The sequence below is a fragment of the Sphaerodactylus townsendi genome, linkage group LG02 (genome assembly GCF_021028975.2).
Source record: "Sphaerodactylus townsendi isolate TG3544 linkage group LG02, MPM_Stown_v2.3, whole genome shotgun sequence".
Classification (NCBI taxonomy): Eukaryota; Metazoa; Chordata; class Lepidosauria; order Squamata; family Sphaerodactylidae; genus Sphaerodactylus; species Sphaerodactylus townsendi.
Genome location: NC_059426.1, coordinates 56,399,101 through 56,422,308, shown reverse-complemented (window position 1 = coordinate 56,422,308; position 23,208 = coordinate 56,399,101). Strand labels below are relative to the sequence as shown.

Sequence of the window (23,208 nt, the reverse complement as noted above, 5' to 3'; positions counted from 1 at the left end):
ATATCCATATGGTTCAAAGTAATAGAGGACAGAGCAAAAAGCTACATACATGCACAGATAGACAACAAGTTATTCTGAAGTTACAGTATCTAAATTTGATCAATAATGTCCAACATAATAATTGGCATATGAATGTGAATGTGTTATCCACCTTTTAAAAAATCTGGGCAAAATGTTTATGTCTGTTCATAAACTATGAAGGCTACAATGAAAAGGAGTGTGCATCAGAAAGCAAGGTGTGTTTTTCTTTGCTGCCCTTGGAGATCAGACAAAGCAGAGTCAAAAATAACTGTGCAATGCCCTCTCTAAAAACGGAATGTTTGCCACAGACCTCTCACTTGGCCTGCCCTCTTTTATTCTTTTCATTGGATTTTTCAGGCTTACACAGCATGCCATACAGAAAGATAATATTATTGCTGCACCGAGAGAAACTAAGAGAAGATATCCCCAATTTCTACCACACAAAAACCAGCACCAACCAGAGAACATCTGAGCTGTTAATACTTATTCATAGAACTGAGCTTCTTACCATGCAAGGACACATACAAAACGCCCACACTGATCCACAGAAAATCCTTTGAACTGGAACCAAAAGATTAAACTGTGTAGTCACAATACCTCTGCAGGAATGATCCAGTTTGTTGTATCTGAAGTATCCAGGCTTGCACTGGCAATCTGCAATGCCATCAAAGTCCACGCATGCAGAAGTTTCTTTGTCGCATTCTGGATCTTTGTGTTTGCATAGACCGCCAGCTATCACAAAGAAGAACATTGGGGAAATCAAAAGCGCGCTGAGAAAATGTGTACCTTGACGGGAATCTCTCTCTCTAAATACTACATTGGGTTTACATTCTGGTTATATGACTTGGTTGATTCCATTGTTCCCCTCTGAAATAGCTTACAGTACAAGCCAGTACAGTCCTCACATATTTAAAAAGAAACTAAAACACACTATTTTTGTTTCATGCAAACAGAATGACTCCAATTGCAGTCATGTTCTTTTTATCTAACTCTCACTCATCTAGCAGTTCCTGCAAAAAAGCTATAGTCCCCAAAAGATAGTGTCTGGTAAAAAGTTTATTTTTTAAAGTGTCAATGAAATTAACAACTTCTCTCACAAACCCAACAGGTTTTTCTGTGACATTAAATTACACAACATGGTATCTGAACAAGCCCTCTTCCTCCCGTAAAATAGTATCGTTTCAAATCAAGGGCTTATTTCTCTTTGAAATACATCAACAGCAGCTAGGACCCCACCAACAGACACACCGAGGCCCCTTCTGCACAGCAAATGTATAACAGGTTGCAGTTGGGTTAAAGAAACCCGTTTTCCTGTTTTCACGTTCACATGCATCCATGCAGGCAGCAATTAGAGCCCACAGAAACAATCCAGGTTGCTGTCACACCTTTGCATGGAGACACATCTATTTTTTAAAATTACTTCTCACCCACACAGGCAAACACAAATGAGCCCCCAGAGCCATTCTGATGTCCCCTGATACAACCACCTGCACTTGTGTAGCTACACAGATGCCAGCCACAAAATTGAAAACAAAAAGGAAAAGGGAGGCAAATAAAGCGCCTTCTGCCTGGCCGTTAGCTTGGGAAAGGCTCCAACCCAGGATTTTAAAAAAAGAATCGCTAGTTTAGCAATTAAAAAAAAATTGGGTTAGGGGAAATAACATGGGGCAGAATCATTTTGGGAGCAGGATCTGTGTGAAGCCCCCCCAAACAGGTTATTTAACACCCTGCACCTGTGTTTATTGGCCTGTGCAGAAGGGGCCTGACAGCAGCTTGGACCCCAACAAAAGATACACAGAAAGAAGAATATCTGCAGACTGAGATATTGCCCCTCTGCCCCCTCCCCCCCAGCAGCTGAAAATGCCTCCCAAAATGCTTCCTCATCTCGCCTTTGCATCTCTAATAACTCTGCTCAGATCATTCAGGGACTGGTACAAACTATGGAGTGAAGATAAGATGCCTGTTGTTTAGATACGACCAGGATTCAGTGGCCCTTTCCACACATGCAGAATAATGCTCTTTCAAATCGCTTTCAATGCTCTTTGCAGCAGTGCGGAATAGCAAAATCCACTTGCAAAATGTTGTGAAACTGAATTGAAAATGCATTATTCTGTGTGTGTGGAAGAGGCCAGTGTTCAATCTCTAAGATGAGAGGCCTGTACCCCATGATCTTAATCTCACAGTATATCCCATCTCTCTCTGACAGGAATGTTTTTGTCAAGGAACAGACTACCCACACAGATAGAAAAAACTTTTCTCCTTCGTTCTTTTAAAGTTTTTAAAATCCAGTTACAATTCAAGCCAACTCTGCACTAATGTCAGTTTACCTCTGTGTAGTTGGTGAAGGCTAGACACGAACTGGCAAGCCTTTGAGGATGCTTTGCAATCCTGGATGTGGCTTCGCACAGTGCTGACAATGTCATAAAGAGTGACGTTGGAGACCACAGAAAAAGTGCTTGTGATGGAAACTTGGACAGTACCCAATTGCCTGCAGAAAGAGAGAAGAAAAATTCAAATTCTGCATTCATCATATTGGCTTTGTAGAAGCAAAACACAAGCAAGCTTCTGTTGACAGTTCAGAGGACCAAGCCCCATGTTCGCCAATGGCAACTTCTGTAAAAGAGCCAAGAAGCCCCCATGAGTTTCCACAACTGATATCGTTAAATCCCTGCCTAGGTCTCATTGGGCCAGACCAGACCAGGAGAGAACTAGGATTCTGCTCTGGGTTGGATCCAAACCTGCCCTTCTGTGAACGGACAAAACCTGTGCTCACCCAGTATCTGCTGACTGCCTCTTCCCACTGAAGCCCACAGTTCCACACACTACATTATTACAGATGGCAAGGCGACCCTCATCACCAGCCTTCTGAAAGGGGCGTGGAGCTACAGTGGGGAAGGGAAGGTGTAAGAAAGCACATTCGATGAGCAGAACTTGTGTCTAGTTTACTGGATTTATTCTGGAGGATTAACCAAGCATGTGAGATCCCATAACCAACAGCAGAGGGCTCTGAATTCTGTCCTCTTTTGAGTTCGTGGGGTGGAAGCAAGAGGGAAAGTATATATTCTAGTCAAGGGAGAATCTGTGACTTGGCTTTTCTGTCCACTGCATGTATGGATAACGGTGATGGAGAGGACAATCCAAGACATGTAAACCTTTGAAAACACTGAATGACGCCCAGATACAAAAAATGACAGAATTTCTCTAAGTTTATAGCTGCAGGCCATATAACATCAGCAAGTGAATCTTTTCCCTGTCTTCATGAGAGGCTGCACCGGCCCCAATTCCATCTTCTTCAGAAATGCACATACAGGAGCCATACTATCATAACATAATGAACTACATGAAACATAGACAGTATTTAAGGACCTACAAGTCAGTCAGCCCGAGCCTGTAAATAGGTGTAGGTGAACAGGAAATAATATTGTACTTTTCTGAGACAAATATATTTCCTATTTTTGTACCTACAACGTTACACTTGAAAAACAAATGCATGGAAAAAATTAAACTTGCTGGTTACTGGGGAGAAAGCTGAATGTTTTCATGTTGTGATGAATGCATGTATATAATAATTTTGAACTCGTGTGCACATGACTGAGTGCAGGGCTCGAATGCCCCACCAGTTCCAATAGGTTCCTTGCTGATCCTAGTGGCAGAAACTGACAGATCTGGAAACTAGGTCTGCGCTCACAGCTTATTTTCAAAAACCAACGAACAGCAAGACACAGAGTGAATAAAATGTGGGACAGACTAAATGATGTTTTCTAGAGTGCATATTGGAATGTAAAGTGGTGTCAAAACAGCAAGAATATTGCAAAAAGTCAAAGTAACAGGCAACGGTTCAAATCAGATATGGAATGCCCTCTCTCTAATTCATTTGGTGTTAGATTTGGACAGATTTATGGAGGAGAAGTCAATCTATGGCTACCAATCTTGATCCTCTTTGATCTGAGATTGCAAATGCCTTAGCAGACCAGGTGCTCGGGAGCAGCAGCAGCAGAAGGCCATTGCTTTCACATCCTGCATGTGAGCTCCCAAAGGCACCTGGTGGGCCACTGCAAGTAACAGAGTGCTGGACTAGATGGACTCTGGTCTGATCCATCTGGCTTGTTCTTATGTTCTTATAGATGATACAAATTTTCAGAGCCACATAAAGACATTTCAGTTCACTCAGGAATTCTGCTAGTCAATTATAATATTTTGTTAGCTTGGGGTTATCTTGGTAATGCATTGGTTGCTATATTTTCTCATTTTTTGTTTTTGCCTCAAAGTTTTTGTGCTTCGATACTTTTTCTTTTTTTCATATGTTAAGTGGCTGCCATTAGCAGGCTATAATGAGTTGTGCCATTATATTCCTGGGTTGCTTTTATTCTGTGTGGGAGTGTATTTTGTATTTTAGTATACTGTAAGTAGCTCTGAGAACCCTTTGACCGGAGGTGGGAATACAGGTTTTTCTGAATGAATAACTACCAGTCCCCATCCCCATCCAACAAACCTGTCATTGCTTGAGGCACCTTACCTTGATGCTTGAACAGTCGAAGTATAATAGCCAGGCAACGTTGAGAGAGAATTGTTCAGCTGGAAAAAAAAGGGGGGGAACAAACTGCTGTTTTGAGAACACCTTGAAATTAGCAAGTATGTTTTCCACCACTGAGTAACAAAAGTTAGTTTGTACTAATCATGAAAGAATACTGAACAGTTCTGAATGCAAACAAACAAAAAAAATTGGCTACCCATGTCATAATGGATCAATAAAATGCAAAAAATAGTAAGATAAGAAAGTGCGGCAGAGAATTACCTTGGCTGCCATTACTGCCTGGGAGCAGGCAAGGAGAGGGGCGGGTTCGGTGCTGGCATCCAGCCCAGCAGGTGGGGTCATTCTGCTGATGGAATGAGTGCATAATGTAGGTGGAGGGAGTGAGGCCTTATTAAGGCAGGCCAGGCCTTCCTGTGTCCCTCTTCCACTTGAGCTACAACGGCTTCTCCCAAACACCCACCCACCCTCGCTCGTTCTTTCGGGTAGTGTTGCCCTTTTGTTTGTTGGACTTTGTTGTTATTTGCATTCACCCATCACAGCCTGGCAGGTTGCACATGGGGACTGATCCATTCAGGGGAGGAAGAGTCTGCATGCTGGGCCTCCCCTTTTGGTGGGGACCTCTATAAGAGGCCTGGGGGGTAGTAGTAAGCATGTGTACTGCATGCCCAGGTGGGGGCTGTGGGTAGCTCGTGCCTCTAGCAGCAAGGGAGGTTCATCCAGAGGTCAGATGGCTCCGACTAACTTCCTGCTCCAGGTGTTGGGTTTTCCCCCATGCATAGGGCTGGGGGAAGGTTATTACTAGGGGACACCAGACGTGTTGACCAGTGCTGGATCCATCCCCTATGCTGCGCCTCTGCTTTCTTCAGCCAGCATACCAATAAATAGGCTGTGGCCAAATTTTATTCCCTACAAGGTGGTTGTCTGTGTTGTCTTTCCACACCCTTGAGCTCATTCTCCCCTTCTCAGGAGGCAACGCTGCACATTAGATGGACTGAGAACTTCTTAAAATTATGCACAGCTTTAAAATACAAATCCTTTGTGCTGTAGAATAGCTGAAGGATCCAGATATTCATTTCTGCTATCCTTTTTAAGGGTCATCTGGATGAGATGCTAGAATCCCAATCACAGGTCACCTATCTCTTCAAGTGGCAATTAAATGTCAGCTGGGAGTGCAGTGATTTATATTAGAACTGTCACACTGGGGAGAAGAGGTTAACTCATTTCCTTAACCCTGTTTTCTTGATGAAAATGCCCCACTCCTGAGGAGGAAAACTGACAGGCATTCTGGAGGCAGAAGCAGCTTTAATGCAATTGTCTTTGTTGTGAAAAAGCAAAGCAAAAGAGCTCTTTTATTGCATGGATGCAGATGAAGATTAATAAAAGCAAAATTTGAGGGGTCGGTTGGGGTAGCCTTAGTAGTTCTGGAGCACTGCCACCTTTCCAGAGCACAGCTGTTGCCCTCCGCAACTCTCCCCCAGTGCAGAGCCTACACTACTCTGGTTGCTCCATGGATCCAACTACTCCTGGTATCAGCTCATCAGTCTATAACAGGGGTAGGGAACTTGCAGCTCTCCAGATGTTCAGGAACTACAATTCCCATCAGCCCCTACCAGCATGGCCAATTGGCCATGCTGACAGAGGCTGATGGGAATTGTAGTTCCTGAACATCTGGAGAGCCGCAGGTTCCCTACCCCTGGTCTATAACAAACAGGCACAACAAAATATATGAACAGGACCCCATTTGGCTCCATAACAGGCCAACTAGAGCGTTTTGTCAGCAGAGAAAGAGAAGCAATTTGCAGTTCATTCTCCTTGTTACACAAACCATAACTGGATCAAATAAATGGCAGGGGCAAGTGAGGCAGGTCGGTGGAGTAAAAAGTTTTTTGCTGTTGAGCTGTGACAGATGGGCGAGGAATGACAGATTGTCCTTAAAGAGGACGTTGTAGGGCCAGGTCATAAAAACTCCCCAACATGCTACAGTACAGTTCCTAAGATTACCCAGCACAGGCATGAGCCATGACATCAGCAACTGTTGCTAGGCATCACTAGCCACTGAGCAGCACTACACTTGTCAAATAGTGAGCTAACAGGCCTCCGTCTCGTTTATTTTATTTATGTTATTCATTGTCCACCTTTCTCACTGAGACTCATTTTGCTGTGGGTAACTGAATGAGGTCCAACTTCCCTTGAGCATTAGTCAGTAGCAAAAGCCTTTTTAAACTCCAGAGATTTTCATCATTGGGAACAAAGATCATGCTTTTCACACTTACTGTGTTTATTACATCTTCTTCAATTTGATGAAGTTCTGAATACTTTTCTCCAGTAGTGTTAAAATTTAGTGGAAATTGGCCAACAAAGGTTCTTACTAAAGAGAAGAGGATAACTTGTTTATTAACACACACACACACACACACACACAGAATCTCATGCCAAGGACACCTAAATTTTCCTCTCAACACTATAAGCCAGAAACCTGCAAGTAGCTTCAACCCCAACCTCAAGGTCTTTCCAAGTACCCCCTTAATTGCTTTTTAAATTTTAAAATGGGAGCTGTGTTTCTAAGAATCAAATCAGATGTTACACAACATATGCTTATGTGTCTCTTAACTTATACCTCAGTCCCATGCAGGAAAAGGGAAAGTTCAAACGTTCTATTGTCAGGCAATACCAGAGTGATGTAATAGTGGCTGGAGACGTGTCTGGTAGCCAATGACTGCAGCAACTGGATGTGAAGAGCGGCCAGGACCTGTTGACAGTGGCCCAGGGACAGGCTGATGGCTCTTCCCAGGCTGTTAATTGTATCACCAGTGAAGCTTATATTGTGAGGGGAGATTTTAGGAGGTTTGACTTTTGTCCTGAAAACTTTGCTGGTTGCTTATGGCCATGAATCTGAGGGGATCTACAGTCTCAAATAAACAAGTCTTAATTAATGTTCTCTTGGAGCATTCAGGCAGTTGGATTACTACCTCTTGAAAACCCCTGGATGAGCACCTGTCTTGATATTAAAGGACCCTGCTTTTAATATCAAAATAGATGGATTTCATTTGCACTCTTGATCATTCAGTGCAAAAGACACAGCCTCAGTGAGGGGAGGGAATGCTAAGCAGCACGGTGAAGGACGGCTACCAGAGACCCTGGAGAACTACGGCCAGTCACAGTACACAATATTGGCCTCAACAGGCAAATATTCTGACTCTGGATAAGATACCATCATATGTTCAAGGGAAAGGAAGGAAAGCTCTCCCTCTGCAAATTCCTTCTTTCTGCAAGAGGCTGGATCCAATCCAATGTCAGTGGTGCTTTTAAAATATTAAACTATCAATGGCTTTACATTATTGAGAAGCTTTTAAACCTTTCAGCTTTCTTACCTAAAATGCACTTTCCTTTTTCCATCTGGTAGCCAAGTGAACATGTACACTGGAACGAGCCTTGTGTGTTAGTACATGTAGCTAAAACAGGGCATGGATTAGACAAACATTCATCTATATCTGAAAAATAAGAGAAAAACTGTAGGAGAACCCAACAATTTGCAGAAGTGAAAGCAGCCACCACCAGTCAGAATAGAGAGCTGCTGAATGAAGGACTGAGTTAATAGCTGTCATGACTCATGCCAGCAGTGAGTCTTGAACCTGGGACCTGAAGATATTGCTGAGCTTTGGTCAGGAGAAGGAACTTTAGGAAAATCCTTCAGAAGAATCTTTCTGAAACTGATATACTATGGCAGATTCCGCATGGGCCAAAAACAGTGGTGTGAAAATGGTGTAAACCCTTTTACACCATTTTAAACCATTTTACACCGTTTTTCACACCATTGTTACACTATTATTTTTGGCCCATGCAGAATTCTCTGATATCTCTCTCCACGAAGTTTCTTGGTCAAGAGTTGCTTGCTGGTCTGAACAACTATGAGACTTTCTTCTGCAAGCTAGGTATTGCCTCCATTTCTTCCTTGCCTTGACCCACTCTCCAATTTATAACAGCTGGTTCTGACAAGTGATTGACTGAGTATACTTGGAACCATTCCACAGCTGCTGCTACCCATATTTGCCACTGGAGAAGAGATCTTGCTGCCTTTTCTCAAAAGCCAACGTGGGAAAAATTTACATCAATTTCAACTTTGAAATGGTAACACAAATACAAAGGTGACAGTGGTTGTGGTGCATTATAGCCCGAAAGTACTTATCAGTAGCTGGCAGAAATTTTAAGACAGGATCGAATCCTTTGTACAACAAAAATCACCTCCACATTAGGACCACTGTGGCCCCTTCCTCACAAGCAGTTTAATGCACTTTCAATCCACTTTCACAATTGTTTGCAAGCGGGTTTTGCTATTCCGCACAGTAAAATCCAGCTGTAAAGTGGATTGAAAGTGCATTATTCTGCATGTGCGGAAGGGGCCTGAGTGGAGAAAAGAGTCCCAAAGATACAGAAATTGGTTATCCCTGATACAGTCCAACTCATTTGTTAGTTGTGTGTGGCAGCCTCCAAAAGCAGACTGGATAGATCGAATCCTTTTAGCAGCAGCAATGATTATTAGGAAATTCAATTTAATTTCAAGTTTCCGTAATTGTCCTTTCTTCTTATAAGCTAAATGTGGACCTTCTGAAACATTTCACTTTTTTATTACTACCGTATATACTCGCGTATAAGTCGACCCGCATATAAGTCGAGGCACCTAATTTTACCACAAAAAACTGGGAAAACTTATTGACTCGCGTATAAGTTGAGGGTGGGAAATGCAGCATCAATTGAGGCATCAGTAGGTTAAATGTTTTTGAATATTTATTTCAAAGAAAAACAGTAAACTGGCTCTGTAAGTGGAAAAGAGGGTCAACAAGAACAATATGGTATCAACAATAACTTTAAAAGTACAAAAACCTTAGCTCAACCAGCAACCAAGCTAAAACACAAGAGTTAAAATCCTTCAAAACTGGATTCCTCATCATCATCTGTATGTCCAAATGTAACCCAACTTAGATTTTAAGAGGGATATTATCAGAAATGGAAAAACTACTATTAGCTTGCATTGTAAACAATGGGGGATGGGGCATCCCCTTTGGGGGTCAATAACTTTGGATCCCCTGACCCAAATTTTACCAAACCTGGCTGGTATCATAAAGAGACTCTCCTGATGAGACCAGCCAGGTTTGGTGAAGTTTGGTTCAGAGGGTCCAAAGTTATGGACCCTCAAAAGGACCCCATCTACTAATAGATCCCATTGAAAACAATGGGGAATGGGGGCACCTCCTTTGGGGGTCCATAACTTTGGACCCCCTGAACCAAACTTTACCAAACTTGGCTGGTATAATCAGGAAAGTATTCTGAGGGTACCCTGAAAATTTGGTGTATCTAGCATAAAAACTGCACCCCCTGCTGGCCGGCAAAGTAAAAACACACACAAAATTTTAATGACCCGCCTATAAGTCGAGGGGAGCTTTTTCAGCATTAAAAATGTGCTGAAAAATTCGACTTATACATGAGTATATACGGTAGTGTTTATTACACTTGCAGATTAATGAATGGCAATTTCCCTGCATTCCTATCCACACTGCAGCACTGCCTAGATGCTAGGTTATGCAATCAAAAAATCTGCTGCCGTGTCTAGTGGGCAAAGAACCGTATACCTCAAGCAAACAAGAACCACTCTTCATCAGATCTGAGCCTTATTCAAAACAGTTTCCTGATGCCTTGCTTAAATGCAAACAAAAGCCTCTTGGACTGCAGAATGTCCATTTTTTTCTCCAAAGGGGCAAACAGTTCTTAATTCATCCAAAAAAATCAATTTCTAACGACATAAACAATCATATACAAGATTATTTTCTGTTTTAAGAAAGATAACCTGGAAGAAGTTATGGCAAGCATATTTGATGTGCGTCCTGCACAATTTTTTAGATGTAATTATTATTTTAAAAACCTTCCTCCAACTTCAAGTGATTTCTGCCAGTGAGGATTAATTAGTTAATTTTCTTTGTGTTTTGGTGGTCCTTTTGTGTGAGAAAATTAAAAATAGATATTTAAAAAATTAGTTAATTTTCGTAGTCTTTTCCTATTCTTTGATTGTTGATGTGGAGCAATCTATGAAACACAAATCACATCCACAAATTTAAAAATGCACCGAATTAAATATCATTATGAAAAAGTTAAAATTCACTCATTATGCAGTGAAATTTTCAAAGTATGATTACCTTTTCCAGTTGTAAAGGCTTTCGTTGTAAAGGCTTTTGGGCCTCCAAACCATGCAACTGTTGTTGGTTTGGGAGGAACCGGTAACGTAGATAAAGGCCTTGTGGTGGGTTTGCTAGAAGAAAATGTCTTGGGAGGATGAGTAGTAGACAGAGGATGCTCTATAACTTTAACAGTCGGTGCACTGCTCATTTCCAACCCCTTTGTAGTTGTTCCAGAGGTATGAGACTTTTCAGTAGGAGACTGAACCTTGGGAGATTTTGTAGTGACTGAATAGTCTGTAGTTGATGCCAAAGTCGGTAAGCCTAACGTTGTGCGTGTCATGTTTGTCAGATTTTTTCCTGTAGTTACTTTTACCACCAAACTGAATGTATCTTTTCGAGTTGTGTTTGGCAGCACACTACCACCAGAAACTGTGGTACTTTCAGATAAAAATGTAGGAAATGTAGTTAAAATGGGAACGGTTTCTTCAGCACTGGTCCCTGGGAGGGGAACGTTGTGCTCTTGTGAACTCTCGGTTTTTCCTACAGAGATCGTCACAGGGGCAGAATGATTTGTAAGCTGCTCAGTAGTTTCAGTCTGAAGAGGGGAAGATCCTGTTGAAGTGAAACCAGGGTTATCTTTCAAAGGATACGTCCTGGTCTGGCTGTTGTATTCAACGGTGGAGCTCCCAACTGAGGATGAATCTGTTGTACCTTCAGGTACAGTTTCAGAAACGCTGGTTTCCAAATTTATGCTAGGGTGTAAAGGTGAGGATGTTGAAGCAGGAGCCGACAACGTAGACAAGAGTGGGGGGAAAGTGGGCTGGGCAGTTGACAACAGTTTGGGTGAAGGTGTCAATAAAGGAGTTTGAGAGGACAACTGTGTTGGGGGACTAGAAGAAAATGCTGTCCAAGAGAGTTCTGGTGATGAGAATAAAAGTGGTGGTTGTGTTGGTGGAATTGAACTCTGTAGCGATGGTGCTTTAGAAGGCAGAAATGATAAGCTGCTGGAAGATGTAGAGGCAGAGATTGAATAACTCACTGTAGAAGAGGACCCTGCTGTTTGCAGAGACTGTAGAGCCAAAGGTTCTGTTGATGGTGCAGAGAAATCTCCGTCACTTGATGAAAAGTTACTTCCCATATTCTGGGTTATAGAAATTGTGGACTGAGCTGACTCCAAAGGGGTAGAAATTTCTGCAAAAAAAGATGTGCTGTTATTTGAAATAGACAGCAACGTCCTTTCTCCACCTTTCGTGAAGGAGGTTGAGATGTATGTACTGTCAGTATGAGAAGCAGAACTTCTTTTTCCTGTGTCAGCGCTACCCATTGTTTGGAAATCATATCGAGTGTCTGAAATATAAGCAAAAAATGATATTAGTGTATAATTTCTGCAGTTACATTAAATGAAACACAACTGGAACATTAGCAATTTTTACTACTTTTTAATATGAAGGTGTCATGCTGGAATACTTATCATAGTTTAATTAGATGCCAACGGATAATTTTATTCCGGCATTTGTCTGTCATAAGGATCTAGAGTTAGTTTCAAACCAAGCATTCTCAATCAAGATACAAGGAGAGAAGGAGCAAGGGAAAATCAGTCAAGGGAAGCAAGATATATTTGCAGGGGCATACCATCAATGGAGACCTGGGGGAACCCATGTCTCCAGGCGCACGCCATTCAGTTACGTGGAGGGAGCCCAGCGGGCCCCCCCCCCCCCCAGACAGAAAGGCAAAAGAAAGTACAAAATGAAGCTAACCTGAAGGTTCACTTTGGAAAGAAGAATAAGTTGGTGTCCTTGCTGAGGTGAAACTTTGAACAGTCTCAGTTGAAGGTCCAGATATTTCTAAGTCTTTTCCTGAAAAGTTGGTCAGTTCAAAATACACTCCTGATAAAGAGTGATTTAGTTCTGAGGCGGTGGACTTTTCCATGTATGAAGAGGAGCGTTCTGTCACTTCTGTAAAAGTGGTGTTCGTTACAGATTGCAAAGTTTGTTCTTCTCCGCTGCTGAAAGGTGCCGAGCTGTATACGGTGTCAGTGTAAGAATGTAAAGCCCTCCTTTCAGTACTGGAGCTGTTTGCTCTATGATGACCAATTCCAACTGCTGAAAGAGAAATTTAGAAATAAAAAATTTAAATTGCAGCCTAAGCAAATTGCTCATTATTAGGTTTTTTTCACCATAACTTTAATATCTAGAACTCTTAATCTTACATCCTTTTCTGAAATATTAGGGTTTGACACTGAAACATAAATCTGCCAAAGAAGAACTTCTAACATTGGCATATGCTTGGACTCACTTATGGGCTAAAGAAATGCTACTCTGCAAAAACAAATGATATGTGCTGATCAAATGATACAGTTCATGACAGAAATATTAACTGACTTCTCTCTACACCTGGTACTTCCAGAAACCTGGTATTTTGTATATGATTCAAAATAGGCAAAGTTTCATAATCCTGATACTGGTGGTTTATACAGGCCTGTGCAACACATATAGCAGCAAAGGCTGCCTATTGTTTTTATCAAAGAAAACTCACTTGATGAATCTTCTGGTGAAGCTGAGTGGACTGGAACTAGAGAGGACAGTTCAAGCAAATGATCAGTAGAATGCTCAGTGAATTGTCCTTCGCTCAGTGAGACATTTTGTTCTTTAGCCTCCGCCACAGAAGTCAAAGTCTGAGCTGGATTTGAAGAGCTGGAGGCTTCAGTGTTAGAAATGCTACTCTCTGATGCATCAAATGTGCTATTATCTGGTAGAGACCTTAATGTCCTTTCTGCACCATGCATAAATGTGGTTGATAGATACAAACTATCTGTAGATGCACTAGAAATTCTTCCTTGTAGCTCTGAAACGTTAACCAGCTGATGACTCTTTCCAGGACCTACAATGAGATCACATATGGATGAAAATTTCAAATGTCATAAACAGAGTTTCCAACAAGCAGACTTGATGACAAATGTGTGTGGGGGTGGGAAGCCAGTAGGGAACAGCTGGAGGACTATATGGCCAGCTATGGCCAACATGGTTATATGGAAAGAGACTGTCCTATAGATATCTGGGTACCAGGCCTTGAAGGGCTTTAAAGGTTGTAAACAGCACCCGGAATTGAACTTGGAAACAAACTGGCAAGCAGTGTCACTGTTTTAATATAGGTAGGATATGTTTCTCCCACCTAATTCCAGATAGTAATCAGGCTTTCACATGCTGAACCAGCTGAAGCTCCCAGATTGCCCTCAAGGGCAGTTCGACTGCAAATTTACCAAAGAATGGATCAGAATGGCCAGATCAGCAGAGGGTAAGAAAGGTGAGAGCTGATGAACAGGTTACAGAAGACAACCCTTGGCCACTATACCATCTGCCTTGCCTCTGTCTCCAATGGGTATCCATGAATGGACACAGTCAAGATTTGTTACCCCACCTCATCCTTTAATTCAAGGCTGTAGAGGGACCTAATGGTACCAAACTGCCAACATAATACTCATCTAACCTGGTTTCAGTCAAGCAAACGAGCCTTACCTGTCCCTGGCCAATTACCACAGCCAGCTCTGCCCCGTCCTTGACACGGGGAAAGCGAGAAGCACAAACAGGGCAAGAGGAAGCCTGTCGGGACAAGAACTCTTGCCTCAACACGGCTCCTCTCTTGGTGTGCCACAGGGTGGAAGCGCCTCAGGACAAGATTCTTTGCTCTAACATGCTTCCCCTTCTGGTGCGCCAGGGAGGGACAAGACTTCTTGCCCTGACACGCTCCAACTGTCAACACATGGCAGCTGCCCCATGGGTAATTAAACCAACAGGTCAACATGCATCTGCTCATTTTGCTCATGCTTCACGTATTCGTGGGAGGAAACAACAATGCTGTTTATGTTTGAGTCAGTGTGCAGCAGTGGTTGGAATGTCAGACAAGAATCTGGGTGGCCAGATTCAAAACACACTCTCATGGAAGAGAGATGACTTTGTGCCTTTTACACACTCTCAATATAAGCTACCTCAAAGGGCTGTTGTGAGAATGAAATGGAGAATGATGTAAGCTGCCTTGGGTTCTCACTGGGGAGGAAGATGGGATATACAGACAGTAAATAAATAAATACGCTAACCAATGTAGCTGTGCACATGGCCTACACAAATTGATTGTGCACTTTTGTGTAGTTTGTATTTAAAATACTTTTTAAAAGATGAAAGGGGGAATAAGTTACACAGACAGATTAGAAATGAATGAATGATGACAACAGATTTTTAGCTGAGAAAATGCTTACTTGAAAGATCTATTGTGGAAGGTGAATAAATGGAGGATTTAGGGGAATATCTCAGCAAAGATTCTTTTGAAGTCTCAGTGACATGTTTCTCTTTTGACGAACTAGGATTTTTTCCAATTTCCACAGTAACAGATAAGTACTGAGCTAAATCTGAAGAACTAACACCTTCCGAACCCAAAGTGGAGAGTAATGCTGTTTCAGTGAATTTGCTAGAATTAGTTAGAGAGTCAAGTGTCCCATTTCCATCTCTGATCGATGCAACAGAAGAGAACGTGCTGTCAGTCTGAGCATCTTTTTCTCCTGTATCGGAGGTGCTGAAGGTTTGATGCTTGGTCTTGACATCTAGAAGAGAATGAAAAATAATTTAGATGTTTAAATGCATTGCAGTTTCAGATTAGTACAATGTTCATATGCTTATAATTATTATTTATATTTTAATATCCAAAGTACTTCATTGTTTTAATCACATTTTCATTTCATTCAAATTCAATTTTTGCCAGTTTAAAAAAATGTCAGTCTATAATAAATTACTTGAAAAGTTTAACATTTCTAAATATTTGAACTTTAGAGAGCTATTCTTCACTAACAATTAAAAATTATATTCTATAAAAGAAAGAAAAAAGACCATTCAGACAGATCTGTGTGTTTTGGGGAATAAACTGAAGGTAATGGAAAATAGAATGCTCTGACAAGGAAAAAACTTTTAGAAAAAATCTTGTAGAATACTATGAAACTAATTCATAATTATATTGTGAAATTGAATTAAGCATATCATTGATGTGAATGAGCTGCATCATAACAGAAATGCTAATAATAATTAACTTTTAATGGAATATGGATTCTGGCTGAACCCAAACCCATTTTTATAACAGCTGGTACAGTTAAAGAAATTGTATATTAAATTTTGAAATTAGAAAAGGAATACGTTTAAAGACATCTATTATATGGAAATGATGAATCATGATAGTGAATCTGAATAGAAAGGTTTTTCTATACAGAAACAGAACTGGATTGGAGCTTTGAAGAAATCCAGAGATCAATCAAGGAAAGATGATCTCTTTTGGAGAAGAAGTTAAGAATAGAGCCATATTTGAAAGTATAAAGAATATAAGAACAGATTAGAGCACAATTTAGATTTGTTTGTGGAATTAGCTAGGTAAGGGAATGGATCCAGCCAGGCTTTGTCTCAGTTTCACTCAATTTACCTCCTTTCTACAGTCCCCATCCCATATGACCTTTGTGCATGCCGATCCCATGATCCTCATGCAGCTTTTTTGGAGGGGGTGTGTCAAAGGGGAGCTTCCTTGGAAAGCCAGCATGGTGTGGAGGTTGAGCAGCAAACTCTAATCTGGAGAACTAGGTTTGATTACATGAGTGGCAGACTATAATCTAGAAAAGTGGCAGACTGTAATCTAGAAAACCACTCCTACACATGAAACCTGCTGAGTGACCTTGGCTTGTCACAGTTCTTTCAGAAATCTCTCAGCCCCACCTCCTCACAAAGCGCCTGTGTGTGTGGGTGGAGGGGGATATGATTGTAAGCCACTTTGAAACTCCTATCAGTAGAGAAAAGGGGGCTATAAAATCCAATTCTTTTCTCCTCCTCTCTAGTAGAAACGCTGGTCAGATCTAACCCAGTGATTTTAGGGAAAGTGATATTTTTCTGAGCAAAATTCCTGACAGTGATGAAAGTAATGCAACAATTTTCAACAGAGAAATGAAGTTTACTGGAATAATGGATACTGAAAAAAACTCTTTTTAAAAGGCATTGTGTACATGGTAGATATTCCTATAGTTTAAAAAAATATACCAAAATGTTGTGACTGTTTATTTTAAAGATTTTATTTATTTATTTATTTTAAAACATTTATACTCCACCTTTCCACCAAGCTCAAGGCGGCTTAAGAGGAAGCAATTAATAATGAAGTTCTTAAGGAAAGGAATACCTGAAAAGAAATACAGGATTTAGCTTATATTAACAGGAAGATTCTTAGGAGGGACACAGAACTGAAAGCAATAATGATACACTAAGGCTGATTCCGCATGGGCCAAAAACAGCAGTGTGAAAATGGTGTGAAAATGGTGAAAAGGGGTTTAAAACAGTGTGAAAGGGTTTATACTGTTTTCACACCATTTTCACACCGCTGTTTTTTGGCCCATGCGGAATCAGCCTAAGAAGAAATACTAAGGAGGATTTCCTCTTGAACTATCAGTGTATCATGAAAATAAAATCTTTAACTGTGGGCATTTTTGGAATATAACTGAAAGGGCATGAGAGCGAAACATGAGGGAAAAAAATAAGATAATGAAAATGACCGGTCAGCACAGGTCTTATACAAAAGGTTTTGTAGTAATAAAGTACTATAGGCAAAAGGACTAAAATGGAAAGAAAGTAATTGTTCATTATAGAGATTTCTTTTGGTTGCATGGTAAAATTATGATGAGAGAATGGATATAATATCCATCAATACTAATGGACTGGGAAACGTACTTAAAAGGAAGGAGGTATTTTCTGAATTATTTGTAAGAAAGGTGAATTTCATTATAAAAGTTAATGAGAAAAATATGAGAAAAAATATGAACACATAGACAGACAGACAACATATGAACAAATGACTGGGCTTCTAACAATTTTTTAACTGAAGTAAAAAATCAGGAAAAAATCTCACTTGAAAGATCTATTGTGGAAGGTAAATAAAAAGAGGTTTTGGAGGAATATGTAAGCAAAGGCTCTTCTGAGGCTTCAATAAAATCCTTCTCCATTGATAAGAGATGGTTTCTATTTCCTGCTGCAAGAGATGAGGTCTGAGTTAAATCAGAAGTGACATCTTCCAAACCATAAGCTGAAATTTCAGTCGCTTCTGTGGGTTTGTTCCTGTTAGTTACAGCTTCCGGAGTCCAAACTCTATCACTGAAGAGCACAGTGGAAGACAATGTACTGTCAGTCTGAGTGTGTGTCTTTCTTTTTTCTACACTGGAGGTATGTTGTATATTCCTGTCATCTAAAAGAAAAATGAATAATTGAGAAATTGTGTGCCTCACAATTTCAGACCAGTACAATTCATAAACAGTTGTCTATTATTACGATTATTATTGCTGTTTATATACAATTACCAGACTTTTCATTCACATACAAGTTCATTTTGGAAGAAATGGTTGCTGGTTAAAAGTCTAAAGGAAACCTCTGACTTCACAAGTATTTTCATTACTCGGATTTATTCTCTACTAAAAATAAAAATTAGATTTTAAAAAATAAGGAAAAAAACAATGATTTGGATCCCAAGAGCACTCATAAAGCTACATCATCTCATCTTACCAAATCCAAACAAAAAGGTCACACAGTGATATCTTAAACATGGATCCATAGAAATAAGTCTCACTGAGTTCAATAAAACTTACTCTAGTATTTTTAGGACTGCAGCCTAATCTATACAATCTTAAACACTGCCTCTTGTAATCTGCGGAATTACAGAATGGAGTCAGTCACTGTTCTTTTTCTTACTATCTCTGCTCTGAGAATATTCTGCTATTACTTAGTAAATTAGTAAAGCATAGTATTGTAAAAGTAAACTGTGTAGATCAGATCTCATGGATGATGAGCAAGGCCTAGAAAAAGTTGTGAGAGGAAGCACTAAGCACATTTAGAGGTAGATTTTGAAAATTATCCTCAAAATTGAACAGGGGTCTCCAACTGTTTCAAGCCTGTGGGCACCTCTGGAACCCTGACAAAGGGTGGTGGGCACAACCACAAAATGGCTCCCATTGATCCCCCACTTGGTGCAGTGGCAGGAGAATAAAACCTGTCCTCTGTACCTGTAGATCACTTTCCAAGTACAACCTGGAAATGATAATGGGCAGTTCTGGGAACTGTCAGAAACTCTACTGACAGTTTCTGGCCCTACCAACTCTCTGAAAACACTTGGCAGATGTCAGGAAAGGTGCAGGTAGGCACTATGGTGCCCATGGACACTGTGCTGAAGACACCTAATACGAAACGTCGGTAGTTGTGGAAATTTCTAAGAATAAATTTCTAAAATCTCAGAAAACTTGTTGGAACATAAGACGAGTTGAATTGAGCTTTACCTGTTGTTTCTGAATGGGCCTGGGAATGAACAAGGGCGGTTTCAGTAAATTCAGAGTCTCCCAGTGACAAATTCAACCCACTGGTTTGTTCTGGAGTCAACAAGTAAGAAGAATGAGTGCGTCTTAAAGAGCTGGAGGTTTCATTACCAGAAGAGATCACTGTTTGTGTTGCATTATGAAAATGGCTCATGTCTGTTAGAGTTTGCAATGTTCTCCCTTCACTTCTGTCTGACACATCTAAAACAGACATGCTGTCCGTCTGAGAACTGAAAATTCTTTGCTCTGTGCTTGAGTTGCTCCTTGCTTGATTACCACCTTCAGCAGCTGAAACAAAACAGTAAGAGATTAGACGTGCTTCTTGCATGTGCTGAAAGAGTGACTGTGGCAAGTAGGACTCTTGTCATTCACATGAATGCTACCACATTTAAATCTGTAACACAAATTTCACCACAAGCATCTTTTAAAAGGCAGCTATGCTACATGCAGGCCTCATGTGGCACATTCTTACACAGTGCTATCACATTCACTGCCACTGCACTCTTTGCGAAGAGCAGAAATTTGTAGAATGTCCACTGCTCAGTCACTCAGTTTCTGGACTATCTCAGAGCATTAGCAGAAACAGTTTTGGCCACCAGCAATCAATACTTCTACTCAAGCAACTCTTAATTTGTTGAATGGGACCAAGCAGTGACAGTCCTAATGCAGTTACCATAGTTACTTTCAGAATAAAACTAAACTGCTTTTCACTCTATTTTCAATAGAAAATGTTACATAATGGAAACAGAGAGATATTTTCAAACCTCGGATCTGGAAATCACGGAAACTGTAGATTTGTTCTAAAAATAGGAATCTGGCGATTCCCGTGCAAACCCACTACCTATATCCCATTGCCCCCTCCCACCAAGCCAAACGGCTCCTACTCCCTACAAACTACAAAGAATTTACTACAAAACAGTGCAAGCCTGGAAACAGTTCACACCTTCCTTTGATAAGATATGTGTCTGGGATACCCTGGGGCGCTGAGGGGAAGACCCCGGACTTTCACCCCACATCAGAGGATGGTAAACCGCCTCCCCCTGCCCTACCTGCCATTTGGCACTGACAGGCTCAGTCCTGACAGGTATTCCTCTGCACCTACAAATAACAAGTGCAGTTTTCAACTGAACACCAGAAGTTCAGGTTTCATCATGAGGATACTGCTCTTTTTCTATTTCAGTGAGCTGTTTTGAAAGTTTTTCCAGGCCCCTTCCCATCTATCTTCAGCCTCCTTGATCTGAAAGTTATTAAACCAACAAAGAAATGTCTTTAATAAAAGAAAAAGGACTCAGAGCTACAAGTATGTATTTAAGAAGATATTGCTTCCAGTTTTTGGCATGCATGATACTTCTCTAAGTTTAGGAGCCCTTAAATATACTATACTATTTCCATGTTAACAACTAATGTTTAGGGGAGCAGATATAATGAAGGCTAGGATTCTTCAAGGCTGGGGGAAAAGAGAATTGGAGAGTTGTGCTGCCTCTTACCTATAAATGATAATTTGCATATATCAAAATTCCATAGCTATTCAAGGGAAAGAAGCCAGGGCCCACTTTCTACCAAGCCACCATGAAAGAACAAATCAGTGCCTCAATAGATATTACCCATGACTGAAACCTCAATTTTTCACCATAGAGTGGTACTGATTAACTATCATCATGCTAAGTTTGTAAACCCCTGAGGCATCAGAAGAAACAATAGACTACTAGTCTAACTTAACATGCTTACATCAATTATAGACAAAAAAATCCACACCATTTGTCAAGTCTCAACACTGCACTTTTATAATCATTTAGAAGAAGTAGAAGAAGAAGTAGAAGTAGAGGAAGAAGAGGAGGAGGAGGAGGAGGAGGAGTTTGGATTTATATCCCCCTTTCTCTCCTGTAGGAGACTCAAAGGGCCTTACAATCTCCTTTCCCTTCACCACTCACAACAAACACCCTGTGAGGTGGGTGTGCCCCCTCTCTCACCTTTTCAAGTGTTTTCCAGCAAATCTAGTATTGACCTTTTTAGCTTTCATATAATTTAGTGAGAGTATAAAGCATTTTATATGTAATTCTTTCAAAAGTCCTAAAAACAGTGGCTTGTATTAAATCACCAAATGAATGCATGGCTCAGTTCACATTTGAAGCAAGGGTGTGTGGGTAGTGACCTGACAGGGCATACTTAGTTGTAGCACCTTGTTTATAAAACTCTCTTCTCATACCTGGTTCCTATGCTTCATGTTTTAGGTATCTGGTGAGAATTCATTTGCCCAGGCCTTTTCTGGCCCATAAATTGTTTCTATGCAGCTTACTGTTTAATATTGCCATTGATTGGTTGATGCATTTTAAAGCTTTCTTTTCTTTTACTTATCCTGTTTTTATTGCATTATAACCATGTTAAATCATATTTACTCTAAAACTTCACAATCCATTTCAAGAGCCTTCTTGGTTACTATACAGAATATAAATATTTTAATATTTAACAACAACATACATTGCAATTAAAGAAGGAATAATCTTACAGACAAGTGAACTTACCAGTATTTGGGGACAGGTAAGAATGGGTAAGAGCCACTCTTGCTAAAGAGTCTTGAAATTGTATGAAATTTGATGTGGTATTCCTTCCCCTCAACTGAGTTGTCTGAGAGGAAAACTGGGTTTGATTAGAAGATACAGTGGTTTCCATCTGAGAAACGGGGCCTTCTGTTGTTGAGTCAGGCAGTGTGATGCTATCTGCCAGAAACTGTGAAGTCCTTTCTTTGTTGACTGTGTAGCTTGAACTGTCCATGCTTTCACTATGTAAATTGGATGTTGTTGTTTCTACGTCCCAGCTGCTGTCTCTATGGTAGCTGCTTCCAGTGGCTGAAAAATGAAAGGGTCTAATGAAGCGATAGTCAAAGTGCTTAACACATGCAAACCTTATGAAACCACTAAGAAGATTTCATTCTTGGTGCATAATGAATCACATTTAATGTTGAGGTGTGCTCACGGTTAACTTTAATCATGGGAGAAATCCTAAGCAGGTATGAGTAGAAAGAATGCCCATTTTATTCACTTCCAGGAAAATATTATTAAGATTGCAGCCTGTGTTACATGTCAGCCAAACTGGATGCTATATGGTACATACCTGTAACAATTTCATAGATTTTGGGATGAAAAGCAGACATGAAAGATTACAGTCTTGGCTGCAAGAAAAATGCAGAATGGAATCCTTAATCCTTCACCTTCTGGTGATCCTACCTTTAAAGGTGCTCCTCAAGCTGCTCTTCCACCCATGGTGGGTTAGGAATTCGAGCATAAAAATTTAGGATAAACAAGTCTTTAGACCAGGGGTAGGGAACCTGCGGCTCGAGAGCCGCATGCGGCTCTTCTGCCCTTGCACTGTGGCTCCACGAGCCGAGCCGCCGGCCCCATCCTTGCCTGCCCTGCAGGCAGCAGGGGGGGCGCACCAACTGCCTGCTGTCGGCTGGGCCGCGCCGCGGGCTTCCCCTCTCGCCCGCCCTGTTGGAGCGGGGTGGGCGCTTTCCCGGCGGCCAGTGAGGCTGAGCCACCGGCTTCATCCTTGCCCGCCCTGCAGGCAGCAGGGCGGGCGCATCCATGCGCTTCTCAGAATGAGCGGAGTAAAAGGTTAAAAAAACCCAATATATACAGTGTTATCTTTATTTTAAATGTCAAAAATTATTTGCGGCTCCAAGTGTTTTCTTTTCCCGTGGAAAACGGGTCCAAATGGCTCTTTGAGTGTTAAAGGTTCCCTACCCCTGCTTTAGACCTTGGAAGTTTTGAAACGAAGCTTGCAAATACATTAGTAGCACCTAATAAGCCAAGAGGAGTGGAGGCTGAACAGTTATTCTGGAAGCTTCTGACTTTTTCTCCTTCTCACCCTTGTAATCCAGAAACAGAACACGACTATGCAAAATAAATACATCCAAGAGTCTTAAATATCTTTTGTAGGATCCAGCTTTATTTGGCATAAATTTGAAGTTCTTTTCCACATCTTCATTATGATGCTGAAACTCAAGACAGCAGTGACTTGTGGGTTGGGGCAAGACTGAGGAAATAGCCTTCAGTGGTGGGCAGTGCCCTCACTAGAAAGTTTCAGGAAGTAGCAATAGTGCTGCCAGGTCCACA

The 23,208-nt window shown here is 41.0% G+C and overlaps 1 protein-coding gene across 3 annotated transcripts in view; it reads right to left on the bottom strand.

Moving 5' to 3' along the window:
- The window catches only part of HEG1 (heart development protein with EGF like domains 1), a 64,620-nt gene that overhangs the window by 10,375 nt on the left and 31,037 nt on the right, over positions 1 to 23,208 (bottom strand). For 2 of the 3 annotated variants that reach the window (XM_048484787.1, XM_048484788.1), the window contains exons 3-14: positions 21,619 to 21,942; positions 19,061 to 19,384; positions 17,647 to 17,979; positions 14,978 to 15,319; positions 13,261 to 13,605; positions 12,483 to 12,827; positions 10,744 to 12,072; positions 7,927 to 8,046; positions 6,829 to 6,923; positions 4,538 to 4,596; positions 2,349 to 2,509; positions 619 to 753 (exon numbers count right to left, since the gene is read on the bottom strand). In XM_048484787.1, the coding sequence (XP_048340744.1) occupies positions 619 to 753; positions 2,349 to 2,509; positions 4,538 to 4,596; positions 6,829 to 6,923; positions 7,927 to 8,046; positions 10,744 to 12,072; positions 12,483 to 12,827; positions 13,261 to 13,605; positions 14,978 to 15,319; positions 17,647 to 17,979; positions 19,061 to 19,384; positions 21,619 to 21,942 (3,912 nt within the window). The remainder of the gene's footprint in view (positions 1 to 618; positions 754 to 2,348; positions 2,510 to 4,537; positions 4,597 to 6,828; positions 6,924 to 7,926; positions 8,047 to 10,743; positions 12,073 to 12,482; positions 12,828 to 13,260; positions 13,606 to 14,977; positions 15,320 to 17,646; positions 17,980 to 19,060; positions 19,385 to 21,618; positions 21,943 to 23,208) is intronic. The other variant, XM_048484789.1, reaches the window with a different exon arrangement.